The sequence below is a fragment of the Podarcis filfolensis genome, assembly GCF_964270895.1.
Source record: "Podarcis filfolensis genome assembly, chromosome: 10".
NCBI lineage: Eukaryota > Metazoa > Chordata > Lepidosauria > Squamata > Lacertidae > Podarcis > Podarcis filfolensis.
The window spans coordinates 8,294,034-8,314,881 of NC_139612.1; the positions used below are offsets into that span (position 1 = coordinate 8,294,034).

The 20,848-nt window shown below is 40.9% G+C and overlaps 1 protein-coding gene across 2 annotated transcripts in view; it reads right to left on the reverse strand.

The window, feature by feature from the left end:
- The window catches only part of LRRK2 (leucine rich repeat kinase 2), a 93,488-nt gene that overhangs the window by 49,331 nt on the left and 23,309 nt on the right, over nt 1-20,848 (reverse strand). For both annotated transcript variants that reach the window (XM_083574850.1, XM_083574851.1), the window contains 13 exons: nt 20,535-20,614; nt 19,486-19,592; nt 18,560-18,689; nt 16,549-16,673; nt 13,640-13,767; nt 12,847-12,991; nt 11,661-11,800; nt 8,218-8,346; nt 7,924-8,094; nt 6,597-6,852; nt 5,112-5,300; nt 2,613-2,731; nt 1,767-1,836 (listed from right to left, as the gene is read on the reverse strand). In XM_083574850.1, the coding sequence (XP_083430976.1) occupies nt 1,767-1,836; nt 2,613-2,731; nt 5,112-5,300; nt 6,597-6,852; nt 7,924-8,094; nt 8,218-8,346; nt 11,661-11,800; nt 12,847-12,991; nt 13,640-13,767; nt 16,549-16,673; nt 18,560-18,689; nt 19,486-19,592; nt 20,535-20,614 (1,789 nt within the window). The remainder of the gene's footprint in view (nt 1-1,766; nt 1,837-2,612; nt 2,732-5,111; nt 5,301-6,596; nt 6,853-7,923; nt 8,095-8,217; nt 8,347-11,660; nt 11,801-12,846; nt 12,992-13,639; nt 13,768-16,548; nt 16,674-18,559; nt 18,690-19,485; nt 19,593-20,534; nt 20,615-20,848) is intronic.

Here is a 20,848-nt window from a genome sequence, read left to right on the forward strand (position 1 = left end):
GCAAGATTTATTTGTCAGTAGAGTAGTTTTTGGAGGTATAAAGCAGAATGGACATTCTTTTGTATATATTCTGGAAATGCCCTATAATTCAGACTTTCTGGATTACAATTCAAAGTCTAATTAGGAAAATGACTGGTTACTTATTACCACTAGATCCAAAGGTATAATTACTGGGATATTTAAAAGACTTAATTATTTACGTTAACTTGGAAATAGTTATTAATCTTCTTATCACTACTAGGATTTCTATAGCAGCTAATTGGAAAAAAGAGTACAGTCCCAGTGTTACCAAACAGCTTTAGCAGAATATGGAAAATAGTTCTCTTATTTAAATTAACATTACAGAAGAATGAGTAAGAAACAACAGTCAAATAAATTTATGGAAATATGGTTTTTATGTGTGAGGCTCTGGAATGGTAAGCTTCAGGATAGCCAGGTGTATATAATTTTTGCTTCACTGTATTTTTTGTGCAACGGACATTTTTGGAAAACAAATAAAAAAACTAAAAATTAAATAAAATAAATAAATAAGGAAACTTTCCCCTCCATCTTCAGGGGGTGCGGAGAAATAAAATAGCTCAGGCGGCCTTCTGTGCCAACTTTTAAATGCTTGCTGAAAATTTTTCTATTGCACCAGGCTTAGACAGGCAATCAAGAATGGTTAACTGATGTTTGATTTTAATTTTCTTATAGTTTTTCCTGTATGATTTTATGTTTCTACTGCTGCAAAACCCCTTTGATTCTTTTAATGACAAATTGGTATACAAATATTTTATAGATAAACCAGGTACATGCTTTACATGCTCCTATCTTCACCTAAAGGATCTCAGGAAGTAGAGTTAGAAATATTACCTCCAGAAACCTCAGTTTCTGCCAGCCAGAGCAGACAACACTAGGCTAGTAAAGGTAAAGGTACCCCTGCCCGTACGGGCCAGTCGTGTCCGACTCTAGGGTTGTGCGCCCATCTCACTTAAGAGGCCGGGGGCCAGCGCTGTCCGAAGACACTTCCGGGTCACGTGGCCAGCGTGACAAGCTGCATCTGGCGAACCAGCGCAGCACACGGAAATGCCGTTTACCTTCCCGCTAGTAAGCGGTCCCTATTTATCTACTTGCACCCGGGGGTGCTTTTGAACTGCTAGGTTGGCAGGCGCTGGGACCGAGCAACGGGAGCGCACCCCGCCGCGGGGATTCGAACCGCCGACCTGACGATCGGCAAGTCCTACGCGCTGAGGTATTACCCACAGCGCCACCCGCGTCCCTAACACTAGGCTAGCCGGACCAAAAACAACTTGACAGCTTCCACGTATTCAATGCTTATTCTCTTTCTTGCAGCTTTAATAGGTACAAGCTATACTATGATGCTGTTGTTTAAGGTATGAGGAAATGCACAAATGTTTTTACATATGCTCAAGATCTTGGCTGTATTACTTTATTTTGCATGAAGAAGGAATTTTGCTTCAGGCCAGAGATCCGGTTCTTTACAAGCATAGTTCTTTACAACTACTTTCTCTAGGCATGTAGAAGACTTGGGCATAGAATGTGTTGATGGGACTGGACCCACTGATGTAGCAAGAAATTTAATTAGGTGGGCATTTTATTTCTCCAGTTGCACAATTCTATACCAGTTTGTACTATGTAGTCTACTTCTTAGATGTTTAAATTACACACATATTCTTATGAAGAATGGTAACTGTATGTAGAATTTAAGTGAATACAGAATGATGTAAACTTCTTTAATTAAAAACCTACTGTGGATATACACTTACTGTGCGATTCTTCAGAAGACATTTGCCCTCTTCTTGGATTCTTAAATGGTTCATGATGTGACCCAGGTCCCTGGAAAACACCAAAAGCTTAAATGTTGCAGTTATGAACATTTAGATGCATTTAAAAAGAGTGGATGATCAAATTATTATTATTTGCTTGTGGTACCAGCATTAACAAAGCAACCTAAGTTTCAGAAACACACAGTATGCTGTAACCTGAGCCCTTTTATATACAAAGTTACTTGCCAGATAAGAGAATCACAAGATACCTGCAGGTGTACTATGGGAAATGAGTAATCTCTGCTGACTGGTGGAGAATTAACCCATTAACTGACCACCTCCAACCCTCTAGAGCAGATTTGGGAATGGCATGGGGTGGACGTGGGTGAACAGAGAGGTTAGTCCTGGTGCGCCAGTGGTGTTCCTTGTGTTCCCACAATTATTTTAGTTGAATACTGCCCCGTGTGCACTTAATGAGCATATGAGAAATCAGTGCAGATTGTTTGATGTGATTAGCACTGTGGACAAAGGTGCTTTAAGAAGGATATGTGGTCCAGGAGCTATCTCTTATACAAATTTCTCAGCTGCAATGCACTGTTATGCTATAGTTATTGCATTTCTTTCTGCTATGTATGTAGATGATATTTGTTTATATACTGCCCTTTCCCCAGACAAGGAGTCAAGAGACAAAAAGCTAAAGAAGTCCCTTTACCACTTACAGATACACCTTTTATTCATTCATTCATTCATTCAGTTTACATACTGCCCTTCATCAAAAAAATGCAGGGCGGTTTACAACATAAACCATCTAATGTGACTTTACACCAATTTGATTATTTTTCTTACCACAGACTTGGAATTCCTTTTCAGGGTCTGAGAACACATCTGCAAGGCCCTGTCTTTGTGGATGTCTGCAACAGCCACGGAGTTGGATTTCTTCTTCACGATAATTGAGTTTTCACTCCCTGAGGCAAAAAGGGGGGTTAAATGAGATTGCAAGAATGGCTACATAAACTGAAGCCAAGAATCCAAACAAATAGAAGCCTACAGGCCAGAAATGTCACCAGCACAACACCAGGAGCAGGAACTGATACTTGCCACCCTGGACTCCTTTGGGAGGAAAATAATAAAAAATAATAATAATAAATGTTAACATTTATGAAGACTAATTTACACATACAGCAGATACTATTTCTCTGTACAGTCATACCTTGGTTCTCGAACGCCTTGGTACTTGTACATTTTGGCTCCCGAACGCCGAAAACCCCTAAGTGTTCTGGTTTTTGAACGTTTTTTGGAAGCCGAATGTCCGACGCAGCTTCCGCTTGAGTGCAGGAAGCTCCTGCGGCCAATCGGAAGCCGCGCCTTGGTTTTCAAATGTTTCAGAAGTTGAGCAGACTCCTGGAACAGATTACGTTCGAGAACCAAGGTACAACTGTACTGTTTTCCTTTTCTTCTTTTCCCATGCCCGTTCTTTGACTACATCCTGCTGATTAGAGTGGTTTCTCTTGCTGTTTTTTTCTTGTTGGATAGAATCTACTATCTATCAGTGTCTCTCAAAAAGCTTCCTTTTAACATAGTCTTTAACTTCAAGATTTTCCACGCTGCTGTCACTTTCTAGATACCCTTTCCTACCATCCTTTCCATCCCATCTCATGCAGGGCAATTTGACTTGTGGTCACCATTTCAAATGCTAAACTTTGGATGTGACTTTATATTTTAGCAAACTTTTCTCTGGTGGAATTCAGTTCTGCCAGCAGCAGCATTATAAGGACAAACAAAATAAAAAGGTGCACTCCACCTTTTCACCATTGTTTCCCAACTCCCATTCAAAGTCCAAGAAAACACAAGGGACAAGTCCAGTTCATTTATCTCCCCATCCGAACAGTCATTCCTTTTTTATTTTCTACAGAAGCATAATTCTCACCTACCTTCCGCCCCCCCCCCATTCCTGTACATTGCACATTCAACTCAGGTGTACATGTGTGAATATGTGTGCATACACAGAAATCATTTGTGCTTTTAAATTCATTTTTATTTCAACAAATAAAAAATAAAAGCGAATACAAGGGAGTGTGTTCATAGAACATGGTCAAAGAAGGGAGGGTGTAGTACTAGGAGCCTTAAAGGTAAAAGTAAAGGACCCCTGACAGTTAAGTCCAGTCACATATGACTCTGGGGTTGCGGCGCTCATCTCGCTTTACAAGCCAAGGGAGATGGTGTTTGTCCGCAGTTTTTCCGGGTCATGTGGCCAGCATGACTAAGCTGCTTCTGGCGTAATGGAAAACCGAAACCAGAGCAGCATGGAAATGCCGTTTACCTTCCTGCTGGAGCGGTACCTATTTATCTACTTGTACTTTTTGGTGTGCTTTCGAACTGCTAGGTTGGCAGGAGCTGGGACCGAGCAATGGGAGCTCACACGTCGCAGGGATTCGAACCGCTGACCTTCTGATCGGCATGCCCAAGAGGTTCAGTGGTTTAGACCACAGCGCCACCCACGTCCCTTACTAGGAGCCTTAGCCCTATGCAAGACACCTGTATACAGGGTACACTTGTGCCAAACAGTCAAACAGGTCAGGTTTAAGACTACAAATTGAAGGCTAAGAGTGTAATGGAGTTTGCAGGAGGCTTCTCTTAAAATTATATTTCACTGGCACTGGACTCCATCATGTCTAGCCAAAATAATCACTACCATCTCTTCCCTATGCTGGAAAGGCTGCAGAGAGATAGGCTGATATTTTCATGCATGGTGGAGTTGCACGTTGGTATACTCCTTTTGGAAAATACATGTTCCACATTATTTCCAAAATTACACAGCAATCCCTTCCACCTAATTCAGCTCTTGCCTTGTTATCTTTAGACTCAAATTTAAATAATAACCTTAAATGCAGGGACTTAGTATGTTTTTCTATTATCAGCAGCTCGATTAACAATAGCCCGATACTGGAAATAACCTATAGAAATCCCCATTGAAACCTGGGTAAATAATATTTGGAATGTGCCTCTATCAGAATGCCTTACTCACAACAGAAGTGTAATTAAAGGCACTTCAAAGATAAGACACTTTGTGTGAGACTTGGCTTCAATTTTTTTCTTTTATAAATGAGACAGAAGATACATTTATTCCACCAACACAAGAATCTCTGTGGAGAGGATACTTGAACTGACAATGCATAAATAAAGGTATTGCTCGTGTACTGCATATGAAACTTAATAAGAATAAACCACTGGACAAGTTACTGTAGTTATATGTTGTTCTTGTATTCACATGAAAACCAATAAAAATTATTTGGATAAAAGATTGTAATGGAGTGGCAAATCCTTCATTTAATCTAGCAAATATACCTTCACTATCTATACCATCACTCAAGCAGAAAACACTGTCGACTAAATGGCCAGGAAGAAGTTCCCAGTCATCAAGCTGCTCCTTTATATTTTCATCAGTATTTTCTTCAAAACTAGAACTTGACTGGTCCTCATAGCTGCTTTTCTTTTGGTATCGAAGCACCATTCTGGCCAGCGCAGAGCCTGCATCTAATGGGTAGGAAACAAAAAAACTCGCATTTTTTTAGAAGCATTGGACAGGGTATATATACAATAGTTGCATTTGGACAATTGTATCTCAGCTTAATAAGCAGAGATATGCACAGGTCTTTTGCCCTTTGTGTGAACTGTGATTAAACCAAGAAGTCTCTAATTAACCATTTAATCCCAAACAAGAAATTATGGTTACTACTTGTCAGGGACTGGTCTGAGGAGGAATGGTGGAGACTGCCCCCCCCCCCGCACTTCCCAGAGAAGAGGAAGACAGCATAGATTTACAACAGTGGTTTGCAGAAGGTCATAGTTCAGAGGCTGCAGAGGGGAGAAGCTGGGAAGTATTGGGAGAGGAGCAGGAAGAAGAAGAAAAAGCACCAAGGGAGAGACAGCTGACAAACTCAGTGTCTTTAGAAAGCGTTCCAGACCCACCCCCCTTCTCCCAGAACCCAGCAGGCATGGATTGTAGAACAGAAAGCTCATAGGAAGAAAGCACAGATCAGCCAACGTAGGGATGATGTTCAATACGTAGGAGAGACAGAGGAAGTGGGACTTTACTCGGAGCAATGCCATTACTGCAAGAGAGGCACTTTTCAAAGCCTCTCTCCGTGAATATTGAATAAAAGACTTGTTTATCTAATTCTTGGCTTCCTACCGTGAGAGGGATCGGATTCCCTGAAGCCCCACCCTACTCCAGAATACGAATATAGGAAGCTGGTTCAAACTGACTCAGACCATCAGTTCAGTGTTGTCTACATCAATTAGCAGTGACTCTCAGGGTTTCAGGCAGGTGTCTCTCCCAGTCCTTCCTAGAGATGCTGAGGACTGAACCTGGGGCCTTTTACAAAGCAGATGTTCTGCCACTCAGCAGTGACCCTTTCCCAAATATTAAACCACAATTTGAACTTGAGTCAATATTCTGGTTTGTTCCAGACTTGATAACCACTGTCTCCCAGTCTTATGGGCAAAAGGCTCGTTCATCTATTGGCTTACTAAGTCAAGTTACGATTGTCTGAACCGGCGCAAAGAACACACCTGGAACTATTAACCTCCTACATAAAAAGCCAGGAAACTTGGGTTGGGCAGAACTTTGGAGGTAAAACATGGCCTGTTACAAATCATGTTTGAGTTCCAGCAATATGTACAGATGAAATCAATGGCAAAGAAAAATCAGGGACCTACACTGCTTATTGAAGGAACTAGCTTTAAACAAGCTGAAATTACATGTAGTTGGGCCATGCAGGTATCAACAGCACAATACATACTTTAACATGAACATCTACAGCCACTTACTTTGTTTCTTGAAGGATCCTTGTTTACTTGGAAACAAGGGGCTCAGCCAGGAAGGTTCAATTCTACCAATGCAGAAACCGCCAAGACATATGCTGCTGTTGGCCAAATCCAGACTAAGCTTTTTTAAGAGCAAGCTAATGACCTGGCTATCTCCCTTCTTGATGCTGATTGTGAGAGCACTCCGAACATCCTGCTCTCGAGCACCGCCGTTTAATAGCAGTTCTACCAACTTAGGATTGCTCCCTTTCTCACAAATCTATGAAAGATAAATAGATGATTAATGCAAATGGCACATGATTTTGGCAAGTTAGTGAGAGTGTCTCCTGTTCCTACAATTCTTTCTTTCTTTCTTTCTTTCTTTCTTTCTTTCTTTCTTTCTTTCTTTCTTTCTCTTCTCTCTCTCTCTCTCCCACTCTCTTTCTAGAAACAGCACCAGGTATATGGGACAAAGGGGGCTTCAATTCCCCCAATATCTTTTGGCAGGGGGCACTGTCCCCCAATATTGAGGGGGCTGCTATCCACTGCTGCCGCCAGGTGCCCTCCATGTACCTCAGCCCCAGCCTCCACCCAGCAGCCCAGCGGTGGCTGGGACAAGCGCGGAGGGCGACCTTTGCGCTTGCTCGTCCCTGCCGCTGCCTGGCTCCTGGGCTGAGGCTGGGATGAGCAAGTGCAGAGATCGTCCTCCATGCAGCCTGCCCCCGCCGGGCAGCATCATGTGACACGTCACATGACCACGCCTCCTCAATGTGGGAAGCAAGTTGGCACCCCTGCTTTTAGTGTTTTATTTTTCCATCAACATTTTTAATTTCATAAGTAACCATGCATGCCAAATGCAAATTAGTATTAGGCAAACATGCCTGTTTTGAAGTTTTCAGTTTCTTCACTATGCAAAATTACTGTAATTTTCCAGAAAACCCACATGACTATGCAGTAGTAATGTTTTTACTGTTCAAGAGCCTCTGGGAAACCCTTCTGGCCATGGCTGAGCCAGCCATCGTGCGTTTAAGAGTAATGCAATGGTGCTCCTCTATAAAAATGAAAGGCAGTCACTCAAATAGGAGAATGAACTGGAAAGTAAACCAGAACATTATGGAGTTGGGAGCTATGCTTGTTCATTGTCTCTAGTGTTTCTCTAGATTTTTCAAGCTTGTTGCTGCCTGTGTAGCACCATTCTGTGTTCTATTCAATGGTCAGACTTTTCTCTTGTGTATTCAGTATGGTGTCAGATGCATCTGTGTTTCAGCTTTTTCTGCAGGATGTTTTTCTTAAAAAGGCCAGGCATACATATTTCAAACTGATGCAAAAAATTATATTTTAACATACGTACTTGATAGATTAAAGAGTTTTTCTTCGTCTCCTTATTCACATCAGCTCCCAGCAAGAGTAAGCATTCAACCATAATACTGTTATACTCAGCACAGGCTTTCTCCAACATCAGGTTTTTTAAATCATCGTTGTCAGCTATTTTAGCAAAGCATTTACAACAAAGACTCTGAAACTAAATTGAGAAGACATGCAACTGAAACTGGGTGAACATCTTCCAGAGCATGTCGTATTAAATGTCCTGGGGAAGGAGCAGGGAGAAGGTCAGAGGAAAAGAGAAGACTGAAAGATGAGATACCTGCTGGTCTCTTTGCTCAGTGAAACACATGGACATCTGATAAAAAATGGCTGTATCAAATGACTCCTGTATTAACAGCTTTGCAAAACAAGGTGACAGGTCAAGTATTTTTATAATCACATTAAATCCCTACAGATAAAACGAAATGAAAATGGTTAGGACAACAGTCAATAATATATTGCTAAACACATTCAAGAAAACAACAAACCTTCAGACCAAATGACAAATAGGACCAAAAATATTTTGGTACAGTACTCATCCACAATTCCTTTTGTGCCACATTTCTAGGCACAGGTCTGCAGTTTCCAAGTCTGTGTCAGAGTGTTTTACTGCTGAATTGGAGCAAATGGCAATAACCACTTGGACACAGATCAGGAAATCCCAGACCTGTGCTTGAAAGCACAGTGCAAAGGGAAATGTTAGATGAGCCCATAATCATATTGTTCAATTTTGCCACAGGGCAGAACTGAACAGTAAGCACTGACAAGACAGAACAATACCATGGCACGTCAAATAAGTTGTTATCTTTCAACATTAGAATTCTAACAAATTAGAAGTGAAACTGCAGCTTCCATAAACAACGGGGGGGGGGGGGTTACGGAAGTTTTTACACATTAAAAAAAAATCATGTGTATGATTACTCTTTCTACAGAATAAATAGGTATCTTCTCTACACTGAACAGTAAACAGGCAGCGTAGGAGGAAAAAATTAAAGATGGGTAAAATGGCCTCTCAAAATCCTCTACCTTTTTTATGGGCAGAGAAACTGGAGGGACTATTTCACCAGAGTTCAAAGTGGGTTGCTGCTGAGACACAGAAGAAGGAAGAGCTGGGTTATAAGTAACAAAAAGCCAGTGCAGGAATCAGAGAAAGATGAGAAGCCAGCTCCGTGGCGAAATCTGACAGCAAAACCTCAAGCCAGAAGTTTTCAACCTTTATGAGTCCACGGCTCCCTTGACCAACTACATTCTTTCTGAGGCAGCCTTGTGGGGCTCAGGAGCCCAGTTATGTCACCCCTTGTCTGCAGAGCTGGCAGCCTCTCACCCTTTCTCATACACCCTCACTTGTGGAGTGTTCGCTCAGCCTCCTCTCCTCTCCCTTGGAAGTCCCTGCCCTGGTCTCTGAGCTGTCCCCCCCTTGCCCCAAAGAGAGCTGCCTCCTCACACTGCCCCACAGGGGCCTGGGACTTGTCTGTCCATTCATAACAGCAAGGGCTGGCGGACTGGCTGGCTGCGCTCCCTCACCCACTTGCTTGCTTGCTCGAAGGCCACCTCAGCTCCTGGCAACCCCAGCCCCAGAGGCACCATTCGCCTGGGGAGCTTGTAGCCAGGGCTGCTGCAACAAACAGCTGTGCAAGCCTTTGGGAGGCGAGAGGCAAGAGGGCATCAGAGGAGGGAGGGAAGGAAGGAAAGGGGGACAGAGGCCAGTGTTGCCCGCGGCATCCCTGACCATCATTCAAGGCACCCCAGGGGGCCATGGCACACTGGTTGAAAACCACTGCCTTAAGCTGTTGCAGCAAGGGAAGGGTTAGGAGCTGGTAAGCAAAGGGCAGGTCCTGCATTGGAAGCTGGGAGGCAGTGGTCAGGGTAGTAATAACTGATAAAGCCGGGTTAGGAATCTGAAATGCTCTGAGCCCCCTGGAAGCCTGAAAAATTCTCAGAAAAGGTCTGGGCAGTAAAAATAGTCCTCAGTTCTTTTAGGGGCTATCCCCCTTTGTCCTTCTTGAGCCATCTGAGGTATGTGTGCTAGACATTTTGTGAGATAGGGCTGGAGCCCCCTTTCTCCATCTCTTCCTCCTACCTGCATTTCAGAGAAACTGACGTGTAAGGAGCCCGGCACACAGGAGGTGGTCCTTTTGGTACCCGAGCCCAAAAGAAGTGAAGGACTCAATAGAAAGGCTAGAGGGGCCCACTGAAGTTCCTCCATTTCCAGCCCCTTCTGCAGCTGACGTTGAGGTCCTATCCTGACACTAAGGCTGCATTACAGTAGTTGCTCTTGCAATTTCCCCAACTTTTTACTTGCAATGAAAGCTTGCGATGTTGGCAAGGGAGACAACAACTCTTGGGACCTGTGGGAAATGGAGGAATCTTGTGTTACCTTCCTCGTGGCTGAGCAGCTGTAGGTTTTTTGTTTTTTAACAGGAGGGAGATTCCCAGCTCATGGAGTGGAATGATGGGAAGTATTAGCAGTCTGAAGCGGCAATGCTGAGCAAAGAGCAGAGGAAGAAGGGCCTCTTTTTTTTATTAAGGAACAACAGAGGACAAAACAGGGCTAACAAACACACAAACAAGGGAAGCAAGCATGTAAGAAGTGGAGATGCAGATAACTATTGAAAATCAATGATAATGGTGAAGACAAAATCAAAACTAAGAGCTCATGAGAGGTTGGAAGCTTTCTTGTGAACAGCAATTTTGCCTTCAACCACCAGGTGTCATTCAACATCCACAATGATGGCAGATTAACATTCACAAGAGAAACCACAACCAAACAACAATGGCTTTTTCGGGGTTGGGGATAAGAGGGGGGGGGGAGATAAGAAATGTCAAAAACATGCTTTCTGAGATATTTCGGCTCAGCTCTAAAAAAATATGGTCTTAATAAGACAAGACATATGACCACTCCTCCATTTCACTTTCTAGTACCACTTGCCATCCACCAGAAGGCAACTTTTAGGTAATCCCTCATGGAGAAGACCTAAATTCTGGTACACACATGCATGGACAACACTTGGAATCTATGGAACCTGTTCTCAAGCAAACATGCTTGTGGTATACATCCACTTCCACAAAAGTAACTTAGTTTGGTTAATGAATTTTCTGCATTTGCACAAAATTCTCATGATGCAGTTTTCATGCTCTTGGAAATGCCATACGTATCAGTGAATGAGAGGCTATATACCCCAGGAAGAGAGCCATGAAAACATGCTTCTCTATGGTACAGAGATAGTAATGGGAAATTGCAGATCACCAAGATTACTGTAAATTTAAACCAACATTTGAAGCAGCAATCATTTGTGTGGCATGTAAAATATGAAACTGTCTTAGCTGTTTCACAGTCACAACTGAAAGTATTTCAGGAGAAACGATATTCTCAGAGACACAAGAATATGGCCAAAAAAGTTTTGAGGGAAAGGGGCAATGGGTGGTGATCACAAAAAGAGGTGGGTTCAACTTGTGCATGAAACAACTATAAGCATGTTATAAGCAGAAGGGCTACAACAGGGATTTGAGATGTAGCTGTAAGATCTAAAACAAAATAAGTTTCGAGATGATATGACCTAGTGTCATGAGTAAACCAGCAGTGAGACACAGAATTATAGCCCACTAAAAGTGGTTACATTCAAAACCTAATATGAAAATACATCTCCGAAATCAACCTTCCCCAAAGAAGCCTCCCAGCCAAACAGAAAAGTGCTGGATTTTTATACCAGGCACATTACATACATGTGCCTGTATTTCAACAACCTCCTTAAAGCGCCGTAAAGTAGAAACCAAGATTGCCGCCAGAACTTGTATAATTGCAATGCACAATATCTTTCTTGTAATCAAGGATCCCAGAAGACTTAAGCCTAAGCACTGTATTTCTGGAAAGAGAAAAGGGAAAGGAAGGTCAGGAATATTGAAATAAATGCGTGGTATTGAACACAGAATAGTATTTGCTCCTATTGCACAGAGGGCGGTACACAACATTCTACAAGTGGAACTCTGCACACCCAAGGGAGTTCCCCTTCCTCTCTTCCCACATTCCTCCCATATCTGCTCCAGAGGGTCTCCAACCTTCCAGAGGATGTGCAGGTGGCTGCAGGGTAGAGGTGCAGCTTTGAAAACACAGGAGTTCCTTTCAGAAGAAAGTGGGAGGGAGATTTCTGGGCAAACCATGTGGCTCTGTGTGTGTCTCATCTGCTGAATGTGAATTCTTTTCTTCTAAATGGTGTGTGATTTCTTATTAATAAATATATTTCTTCCTCTCTTGCTCCATTCCCCCCTTTTTTTAAAAAAAAAAAGATAATTAAATCTGGTCAGCGAAAAAAACTTTTGATTAAGCATATTAAGGCGCCATTCAAGCTCCAAAGTGCCAGGAAATCACAGCTGTTAAGGGCCACTTCTAATGTGGAATGGTACTTTCAGTTCGCACATAGAATTCATGTTCCTATCCCAGTAAACAGACATATTTGGGATTGGGGTCCATCACTCTGGCATTAAGAGCAATCCAACTCCAAGGTAGTGGTAAAGCTGGAGCTAACCACGTAATAGGGTACCATGCCATATAAATATTGCCTAAACAACATAGCTGTTCAGGGCATGGTCCTTAACAGCTGCAATTTCCCAGCATTTGGGAGCTTGATGGAACATGGAAAGCCCTTAACACAACAAAGTAAACTGAACCTCTGTTTTCTGTTGTTGTTAAAAACATGCTTCTAGACTGATGTTTCGGGTGGCTTTTGTTTCATTTGTCTCATTGCAGCTGATAAAATAGGCCTTAAATTGCCCTTCAAGCAAGGATGAACAAGCAAATATCAGATATGCTTCAGCCACTGGGTGTCCTGCATTAGGGCAGGAGGACTGGGTTAGATGCAGTTAAGTTATGCAAGATGCAATTAAGTGCAATTAGTTCCATCTTGCTTTGTACCTTGATCATCAGGATACATCTGTAGCGTATGGAGTACAGTATCTGTCATTCCTTGCTGTGTCAACATTTCTAGCGCACCTGAACATTCCACAACAGAAGAAAGTACCTGAAATCCACATTTCTGAATACCAGGATTTCCAATAAACTAGAAACGAAAACATGCACATAAAGTATGGTTATCTTATATGGAAAAAGCAAAAACAAACTGTTAAGTTATTTCTACTAAGTTTTGTAATTAATGCAGGATCAGATGTTACATTTAAAAACATCTTATTATTCTGGAAGACTTCTTCAATGCTCACTGAGATTCATAACCACTGCATCACTGCACTAATGCCCTTCAGCACCAGCACAGGAAGGCAAGCACTGGCAAAATCTAAACATGCCTAAGAGATGCAATACTACTTGGCACAACTGCCCGGCAGCATCCAGTCTCCTTGCAGAGGTTGGGGTGTGTTGGTGATATGCTGCTTGCACTGCCAGAAATGTGTGCATCAGTACATTAAAGCTCTGGATCATGTCTTCAGAGAGCTCCAAGTGACAGATGAAAATTAGGGACTTCAAATAACCAGGGTAAATAAGTGACTGATATGATTAAATGACAATTATGCCATGTAGTTGAATAAATCTACATTTCAATACACAAGGCTACAATTTATGTTTTACAATTTAAATATGGACGGAATATTCCAACTTGAGCAGAGAGAAACAGAAGAAATCTTGATTTGAAAGGAAAACGAGACTGAAATTATTTAGAGGGAATTTGCCATGGGAGGAAAAAATCGAGTCATACCGTGTTGAGAGCATCAAGGACTAATGAGTGAGCACCTTGCAACAAACATTGGTTTTTTATCACTTTCAGCATTAGCGCCAACTCTGTATCTCCCAAGTCAGAATTATTTGGTTGCTTTTTCAGCACGCCTGTAACATAAAAAACCCCAAAATATTTTCCTTGTAAAAAGAAATATGTAGTTAAAATGAGTCAAGGATACATAGATCTATATATATGAATCTAAAGCCCAATATTTTCACTTTAAATTTCTCTGGGTATGACTACAGACCAAGTAATCAGCTGTTTGTTTCTCCCTCCCTCTTTTTATATAACAATTTTTGCAATTTGTTATTTTATTTTGCTGATATCTTCAAAAGTAAAAAAGAAGCTTAATCTATCAGTGCCTTATGGTATGCTGGGGAAGACAATACACAGTATTATTATAAATAATTATTATAATTGTAATAACCTAAGGTCCCAGGGTGGTTTACCACTACTGAAACACAGTATTAAAAACAATTCAAAGTAACTTAAATCACAGAAATAAGAAGGGTCCTAAAACATAGACCTCAAGTGTCAAAAGCCAGAATAAAGAGGTACATTTTCATCACGTACCAAAAACTGCACAGTCGACTTGCAACTTGCATTAAACTTGTGTTTAATGCTTTATGTGCATCGTGGCTGGCCGTCATGCAACTGCACAAATTAAACACACACAAGGTGGAGAGCTTAAAAGCTCTATGGCTAACTTACTGGACTCTGGGAAGGTCTTTTTTGAGAGCTTGCATGAGACCTTCCAGAGCCCAGAAAGCAAGACAGAGAACTTAAAGGCTCTTTGTCTTATGTGGGGGACAAGGCCTGTTCGGCGTGCCAGCTTCAGAAATTCAGGTAGGTAGCCATGTTGGTCTGACGCAGTCAAAATATATAAAAAAATTGTCCAGTAGCACCTTAGAGACCAACTATGTTTGTTCTGGGTATAAGCTTTCGGGTGCATGCACACTTCTTCAGATACCAGTATTAAATGTATCTGAAGTGTTAAACATATCTGAAGAAGCGTGCATGCACACGAAAGCAGTTCTGTGGTTCTTCTTGCTATACACAATTTCAGCTTTACACACAATCCCCAGAACCTAACACTTGCACAAGTTGCAAGTCAACTATATAATGAAGGTGCCAGATGCAACTCTGTGAGGAGGGAGTTCAGCAACTTATTACAAATTTATTATTATTTCCTGGAACGTAAATTACGATAGCCTCACTTCTGATTTAGGTGCGCCTAGTTCTAAACATGCTTTTGCAGACCCAAGTCCCATTCAAACCAGTGGCATCTTATTCTCTATAAACACCCACAGGATCAGATCATTAGTGTTCAATTTCACACATTCTATACCCTACAAAATGTTAGCATTTTAAAAAAGCAGATCTTCAGCTAGCAAGTCATACACTGAATGAATAAAGGAAAGGAAAGCAAACCCCATCACTGGCTGTAATATGCCAAAATCAATGACTGTTAAATTAAATTACTTTATTTAGAGCATTCTCATGACTCAGTCATGAGAAAAGATGCCACACTAAAAATGCAGGCTAAATAAGCTACTGCAAGGGATAAATTACCACTGAATATTTCCCATTTTCAAAACAGAAAAAGCTGCAGGTTTCTATACCAGATAGTTACCAAGTTCATTTTGGATTTTTTTTAACCCAAACAACCTGATCCTAAACATGTTTACTCATAAATAACCCACTGTGTTCAGTGAAACTCACTTCCAAAAAACATGCTGAGAGATTACAGCATCATCTTTCTATTCTATTCAAACACAATTAGCAACTTAACAAAGTATCTTCTTTAGTATCAAAATAAACATTGCACATAAATATTGGCTACAGAAATATAGTGCATCACAGTAAACAGCTAAACAAATTATCCTCTAAATGTCAGGATGTAAAATACTACAAATGAGAAATGAACTAGGAGCTCTAAGTTCCATCTTTTTAAATGACATACATGATTGACTGTTAGGCAAAAGAAAATCAACTCACTTTTCCAAACCACCATACACTAATCAATCATACTATTAAGCAAATCAATCCAATTAAATTCCCGGTTTCCTGTATTGCAATACACAAAACTTAATCTAACGACAATTAAGGATACTTTCCATTCAATCTCACTCAAGCACACCATTACTTGACTGATTGTTGCAAGTGTGTCAGACACATCAGTACTCTAGTCTAAACCAATCTCAAATAACTCTCCACGCTCTGCAAACACTCCCATAATTCAGTCTTACATCCTCAGTCAACAACTTTCACATGTCTACCTCATAAGCCCCACACAAACCTGGACAAATATTGGCATACAAGCAAGCAACAAAACACAAACACTTTTATTTCCCTTTCAGGTGAAAAAGTGGAAATGACACTTACACTAAATATATATAGAACCACAGACCCAGAATTTCCTGTGTCTTGGTGTGTGTATTTTTAGTGTATGTCTTTGCAACTTGAACTAAAACAGGTATGTGACACATTATGGATTAATTTGCATTTGTGAATTAATATGTATTGGTTTGATGTTTTCACTTTGAATAAGTATATATTACAACCAGAATCCATCTAAAGTCAAAACACCTGTAACTTCTGTTAATTTCAATGGGAAAGTTAAGTACGGTACATACTTAAACCTTTCTCACATAAACCAATGGGAGCTAAACATATAAAACTTTGTATATTTCCTACAACAAGCCCCCTTCCCCTGCATAAAATCACTTGGCTTCCTATTAGCAGAAACTGATTAAGTTTTCATTTCCATCACTCTTTCATGAGAAGCCATACAGCAAAATGACTAGGCAGCAGGCTCATTAACTCCTTATTTCTTGTTGCTCATTTAGATTATTATGTAAGCAAACATTCTTCATGCATTTTCTTACCTGAAGTCATAAAATGTAAAATAACTCTTAGTGCCTCCAGCTGTACAGATGGGGATGATTTATGCTTTCTCATAGCCTTTACAACTCTTGATGCCACTTCTGTCATTATATCCAGAGGGGGGAAACTGCAGGATCAACGAACCACATCCTCAAATACACATCTGTTTATTAAATATCCATTCATTTTTACATTGTGAATATTGCATAATCTGTTCTAAATTTTTGTATATTATTTATGTATCCTGGCCAGGATCCAATATAATACACACCTATTTCCTTATACTGAAAAGGGCTGTGATCTTGTCTTTCTTGAACACCAGCCCCTCTCCACTCCAAAGCAGATTGCCATCCATGTGGCAATCTGGTCCTCAATGAAAGGGAATCAAATATCCTACTGGGCATGCTTTGAGCACACCTAACATAGTGCTTTGAAACCTGCTTGGACTAAGAAATACACAAACCACATATTCTTCAACATCATCATCATCGTCTTGATTTCACTACTTACATGCAGCTATGTGGAAAAGCCACTTTATAATCATTACATAGCAGTGGCTGTCACATGGTGAGATTGTGCAGTAATGTGGGGAGCAGTGCCCAAGACACACGGGTAGCTACTAAATATGATAAAATCCAGCATCAACCTGGGTGGGTGGTGGGAGGCCCCTTGACTTAGATCAGCAATGGAGGCCCTCTTGCCTGTGTTTCAGGCATAAGAGATCTGTTATGATGCAACATGGGAGAGGCCTTCTCAGTGGTGCCACCTGCTAATGGAATGCCATTCCCCATGAGATATGTAGTAGTATCTGCCACATGTTTGAAAGAAATGTTTTTCCACAGACATTTGTAGAGCATTAGTGTAGCGTTTGCCCTCCTAGGTGTGTGACATCATCATACTGGGTTCATAGGGAAAGGGTTAACTAATTGTAAAATGACTAACCAATGGGAACCCAAGGGGTAGAGTTAACTGTGTATAAGGTTTAAGCACAGAGAGAATTTGTTAAGAGGAGTTAGAGTGGTTGAGAAGACAGTCTGGTGTTAGACGAGAGAGGGAAGATACGTCTGTGGGTTGGGCTAGTCTGGTGTGAGAGAGGGAGAGAATTTGTTAAGAGGAGTCAGTCAAACAGTTGAGATAATCAGTCAGAAGGTATTAGGAAGGCAAAGAGACTAAAGTTAAGATACTGACAGGAAAATTATCTGAGAAAACAAAAACTTGTTAATGTTTGTAAAATAAACTTGGTTTTTTTGGTTCACTTTTAACAACTGACTGGACTCAGTGTTTTACCAGAGAGTAACTGGTTGGTGGCAGCAGGGAAGCGATCACAGCGGTGGCACAGGGATCAATAGACCGTTAAATGTCCGGGGACCCTGTGTGATCGCCACAATTAGTACTAGGATCTGGTTATGTGCTATGGTTTTGCTGTACTAGTTGTTGTGTTGATTTGGTATTTGCTCCTGTTTTTGTACTATGCACAACTATTTTGTTTTGTTGCGCCTCTCTCTGCGATTGTTTGCCAATGGAGGGTGGGTTAAAAGCAAGGAGAGTGTCTGTGAGTAACATCAAGGGTTTGAGTGTTTCCAGTTACCACACACCTTGCCCTTGGAAGCCTTATAGGAGGCTGCAGAAGGAGAGGGACACTGTGCAACATCATGGGAGGAATGTTTCTAGGACTAAGGTGAAACTGTGAAGCTCCCTTGTTATGTTTTCTATGGGATGCTTAATGTTTAAGTGAGCTTCTTGTATTTATTGTATAAAATGTGTTTTGGGTGTATTATTATATTTGCTACTGTTTTGCTGTATTAATGTGAAATTGATTTTTAGCATGTTTGAAATGCATCCCTGTTTCTTTGTTGTAAGTTGCCTTGAGCGAGATTTCTTTTCCTGGAAAAGTGGCATACAAATCCAATGAATGAAATGCAAAATTTAAACTTGCTCTAGGATATAATGATACATTTGCAAAATCATGGTTCTGATTTTGGGTGTACCTATCGCAGAACTACATTTCGTTACCTTCCTTCGAAAGCACGGTTCAGCAGCTTGCAAGCACTTTCTGCAACTTCCGGGGAGTTGGAGTGTTTCTTCATAATCTCCAGCACATTCATGTGTATTCCTTTTGCCAGCAGAACTGTTCTAATATTTACTACAAGAAGAATAGGGTACTATATGAAAAAGAGCATGAATGTTGGCTGCAAACACCTACCTACCTTTTTCATTTTTACCCAAAAGGTAGTCGACATGTGTAACAATCTACTTCAGGTTGGATGCAGACTAAACGAGCAGTCTGATTTAAGTCTACTCAGATGTGTGTTCTATTGAATTCAATCCAACTGACTCTCTGTTAAGTATCTAAGGGATGTGCAGTCTAAGTTAGGTGCACTACTGAAATCAACAGGACTTTGGTGCCATTGATATAAATGGTATAACGTGCAACCAATTTAGGCTGCAATCCCAACATCACTTACCTGGGAGTAATCCCTGTTGAATTTAATGGGATTTACTCCAGAGTAGATGTGATTTGGATTGCAGCCTTAGTGCAGATCTAGCCCACAATTGCCTGAGATTTGGAATGGGTTTGTGGAGCTGTTTGCAGGCTAACACCTGGAGACCAACAGAACTGATGACATATCATGCGGTGGAACATTTTTAAATACTTTTTTTTCCTTCTTTTTTTCTCCTTACTTTTTTGTTATTGGTGTTTATAATTGGAGGGAGCAATCTGTCAGGTTGACAGCAGAGGATATTGGGGAACTGCATATCTAAAAGAATTTGTGAAAAAATCTAACCAACTATTATATTCACAGCCCCAAATTGTTAATTGTTTGTCGTCCTAGTTAAATCTTAAATTATCACTGGAATTTATATCTGACAAATTCAGCGTCAAGGACAGGTTTTGTGCTCCACTCCATCCTCAGGTTTAGTGTTACGCAATCCCTTACCACTTTGCTCCAGTAGAGTTGCCAAGGCATTTGCAGCAGCTTGAAATAATTCTTTTGAAGAATTATGCATCAACATGGATAGCATCATTTCTCTGTGGGCTGGGAATCTAATGCAAACAGAAAAGGATATGATAACAATCAAACATTGTTATAGCAAAAAGAGATGCCAATAAATGTTATTATTCTGTTCTAGCATCAAGTTGTCACCATGCATCTTGGGCCAAAGTGCCATGCCAAAGCAGTCAGGAACTAAAAGCAACAAGGGTAATTTTTATTTATAATTTAACAAAGTCAGATTTTCATCTAACTTGTCAGTGTTATCACCAGTTCTACCCCTGCTCCAAAGGTTAACGATGAACAAACTGTGCCAGAAAACATAGAAACGGTAAGGTTTAAGTTGTTGTTGTTGTTAATTCGATTTATATACTGCCCTTCACCATAAGATCTCAGGGTGGTTCACAGAATAAAATACAAGATAAAAACAAGTAAATAAGTAAAACAAAACAGCAAAACAATAACCCCCCTTTTCCACAGACACATTAAAAGGACTGTAAAATATTAGCCAAAGGCCTGGTTGAAGAGGAATGTTTTCGCCTGGCACCTAAAAATATATAATGAAGGCACCAAACAAACCTCCCTGGCGAGAGCATTCCAAACAGAGAGTTCTACACACAAACCCTAGTCGAAGGGGATTCCCCTAATGTTCTTTCGTGTTTTACCCCTAGTACTGGCCACGTCTGGTTCTGGGAGGCTGTCGTCTTCCTGCACAGCCGGGGGAAGGGCTACCTCTGGCCGCATAGGACCTTACGGGTGAGGCGGGTCCAAGATGGCGACGGCCTTGGTGTATTTAAGGGAGCGGCTAGGTGCAGGCCGTCCTCTTTGCCATGCAAGACAGATATGCAGGAAGCAACAATACCAGTGTCACCAGAAGGCAGTCTACTTCTCCCAGTTTAGATTCTTAAGACAAATGATATTGAAGAGGAAAAAAACAGATCTTGGGCTATAAATCTAGTGGTTCACATTTCCAAGCATTCAATTCAGCTACTAACTTTTTGTCTCCATCTCCAATCTTCTCATGAAGATTACGCTGGTACATAAGCAGATTGTTCAAAGCCCAACATGCAGCCTCCTAGTGAAGGAAGGAACAACAAAAGAAACTATTTGGTCAATAAATTCAATTAAACCTTCCCAAACTATTCCAAGAAGAATAATCAATATAATTCATGGCCACAGCATGTACTTCAATCTAAAGTGCTAAGACAATTTCACCATAGTGGCTGCTGTAACTGAGACGCAAGGGAGATTACTGTAATGTTGTTAATAAACGATGTGAGCTTAATCTGTAATGTAAACATTTTTCCAA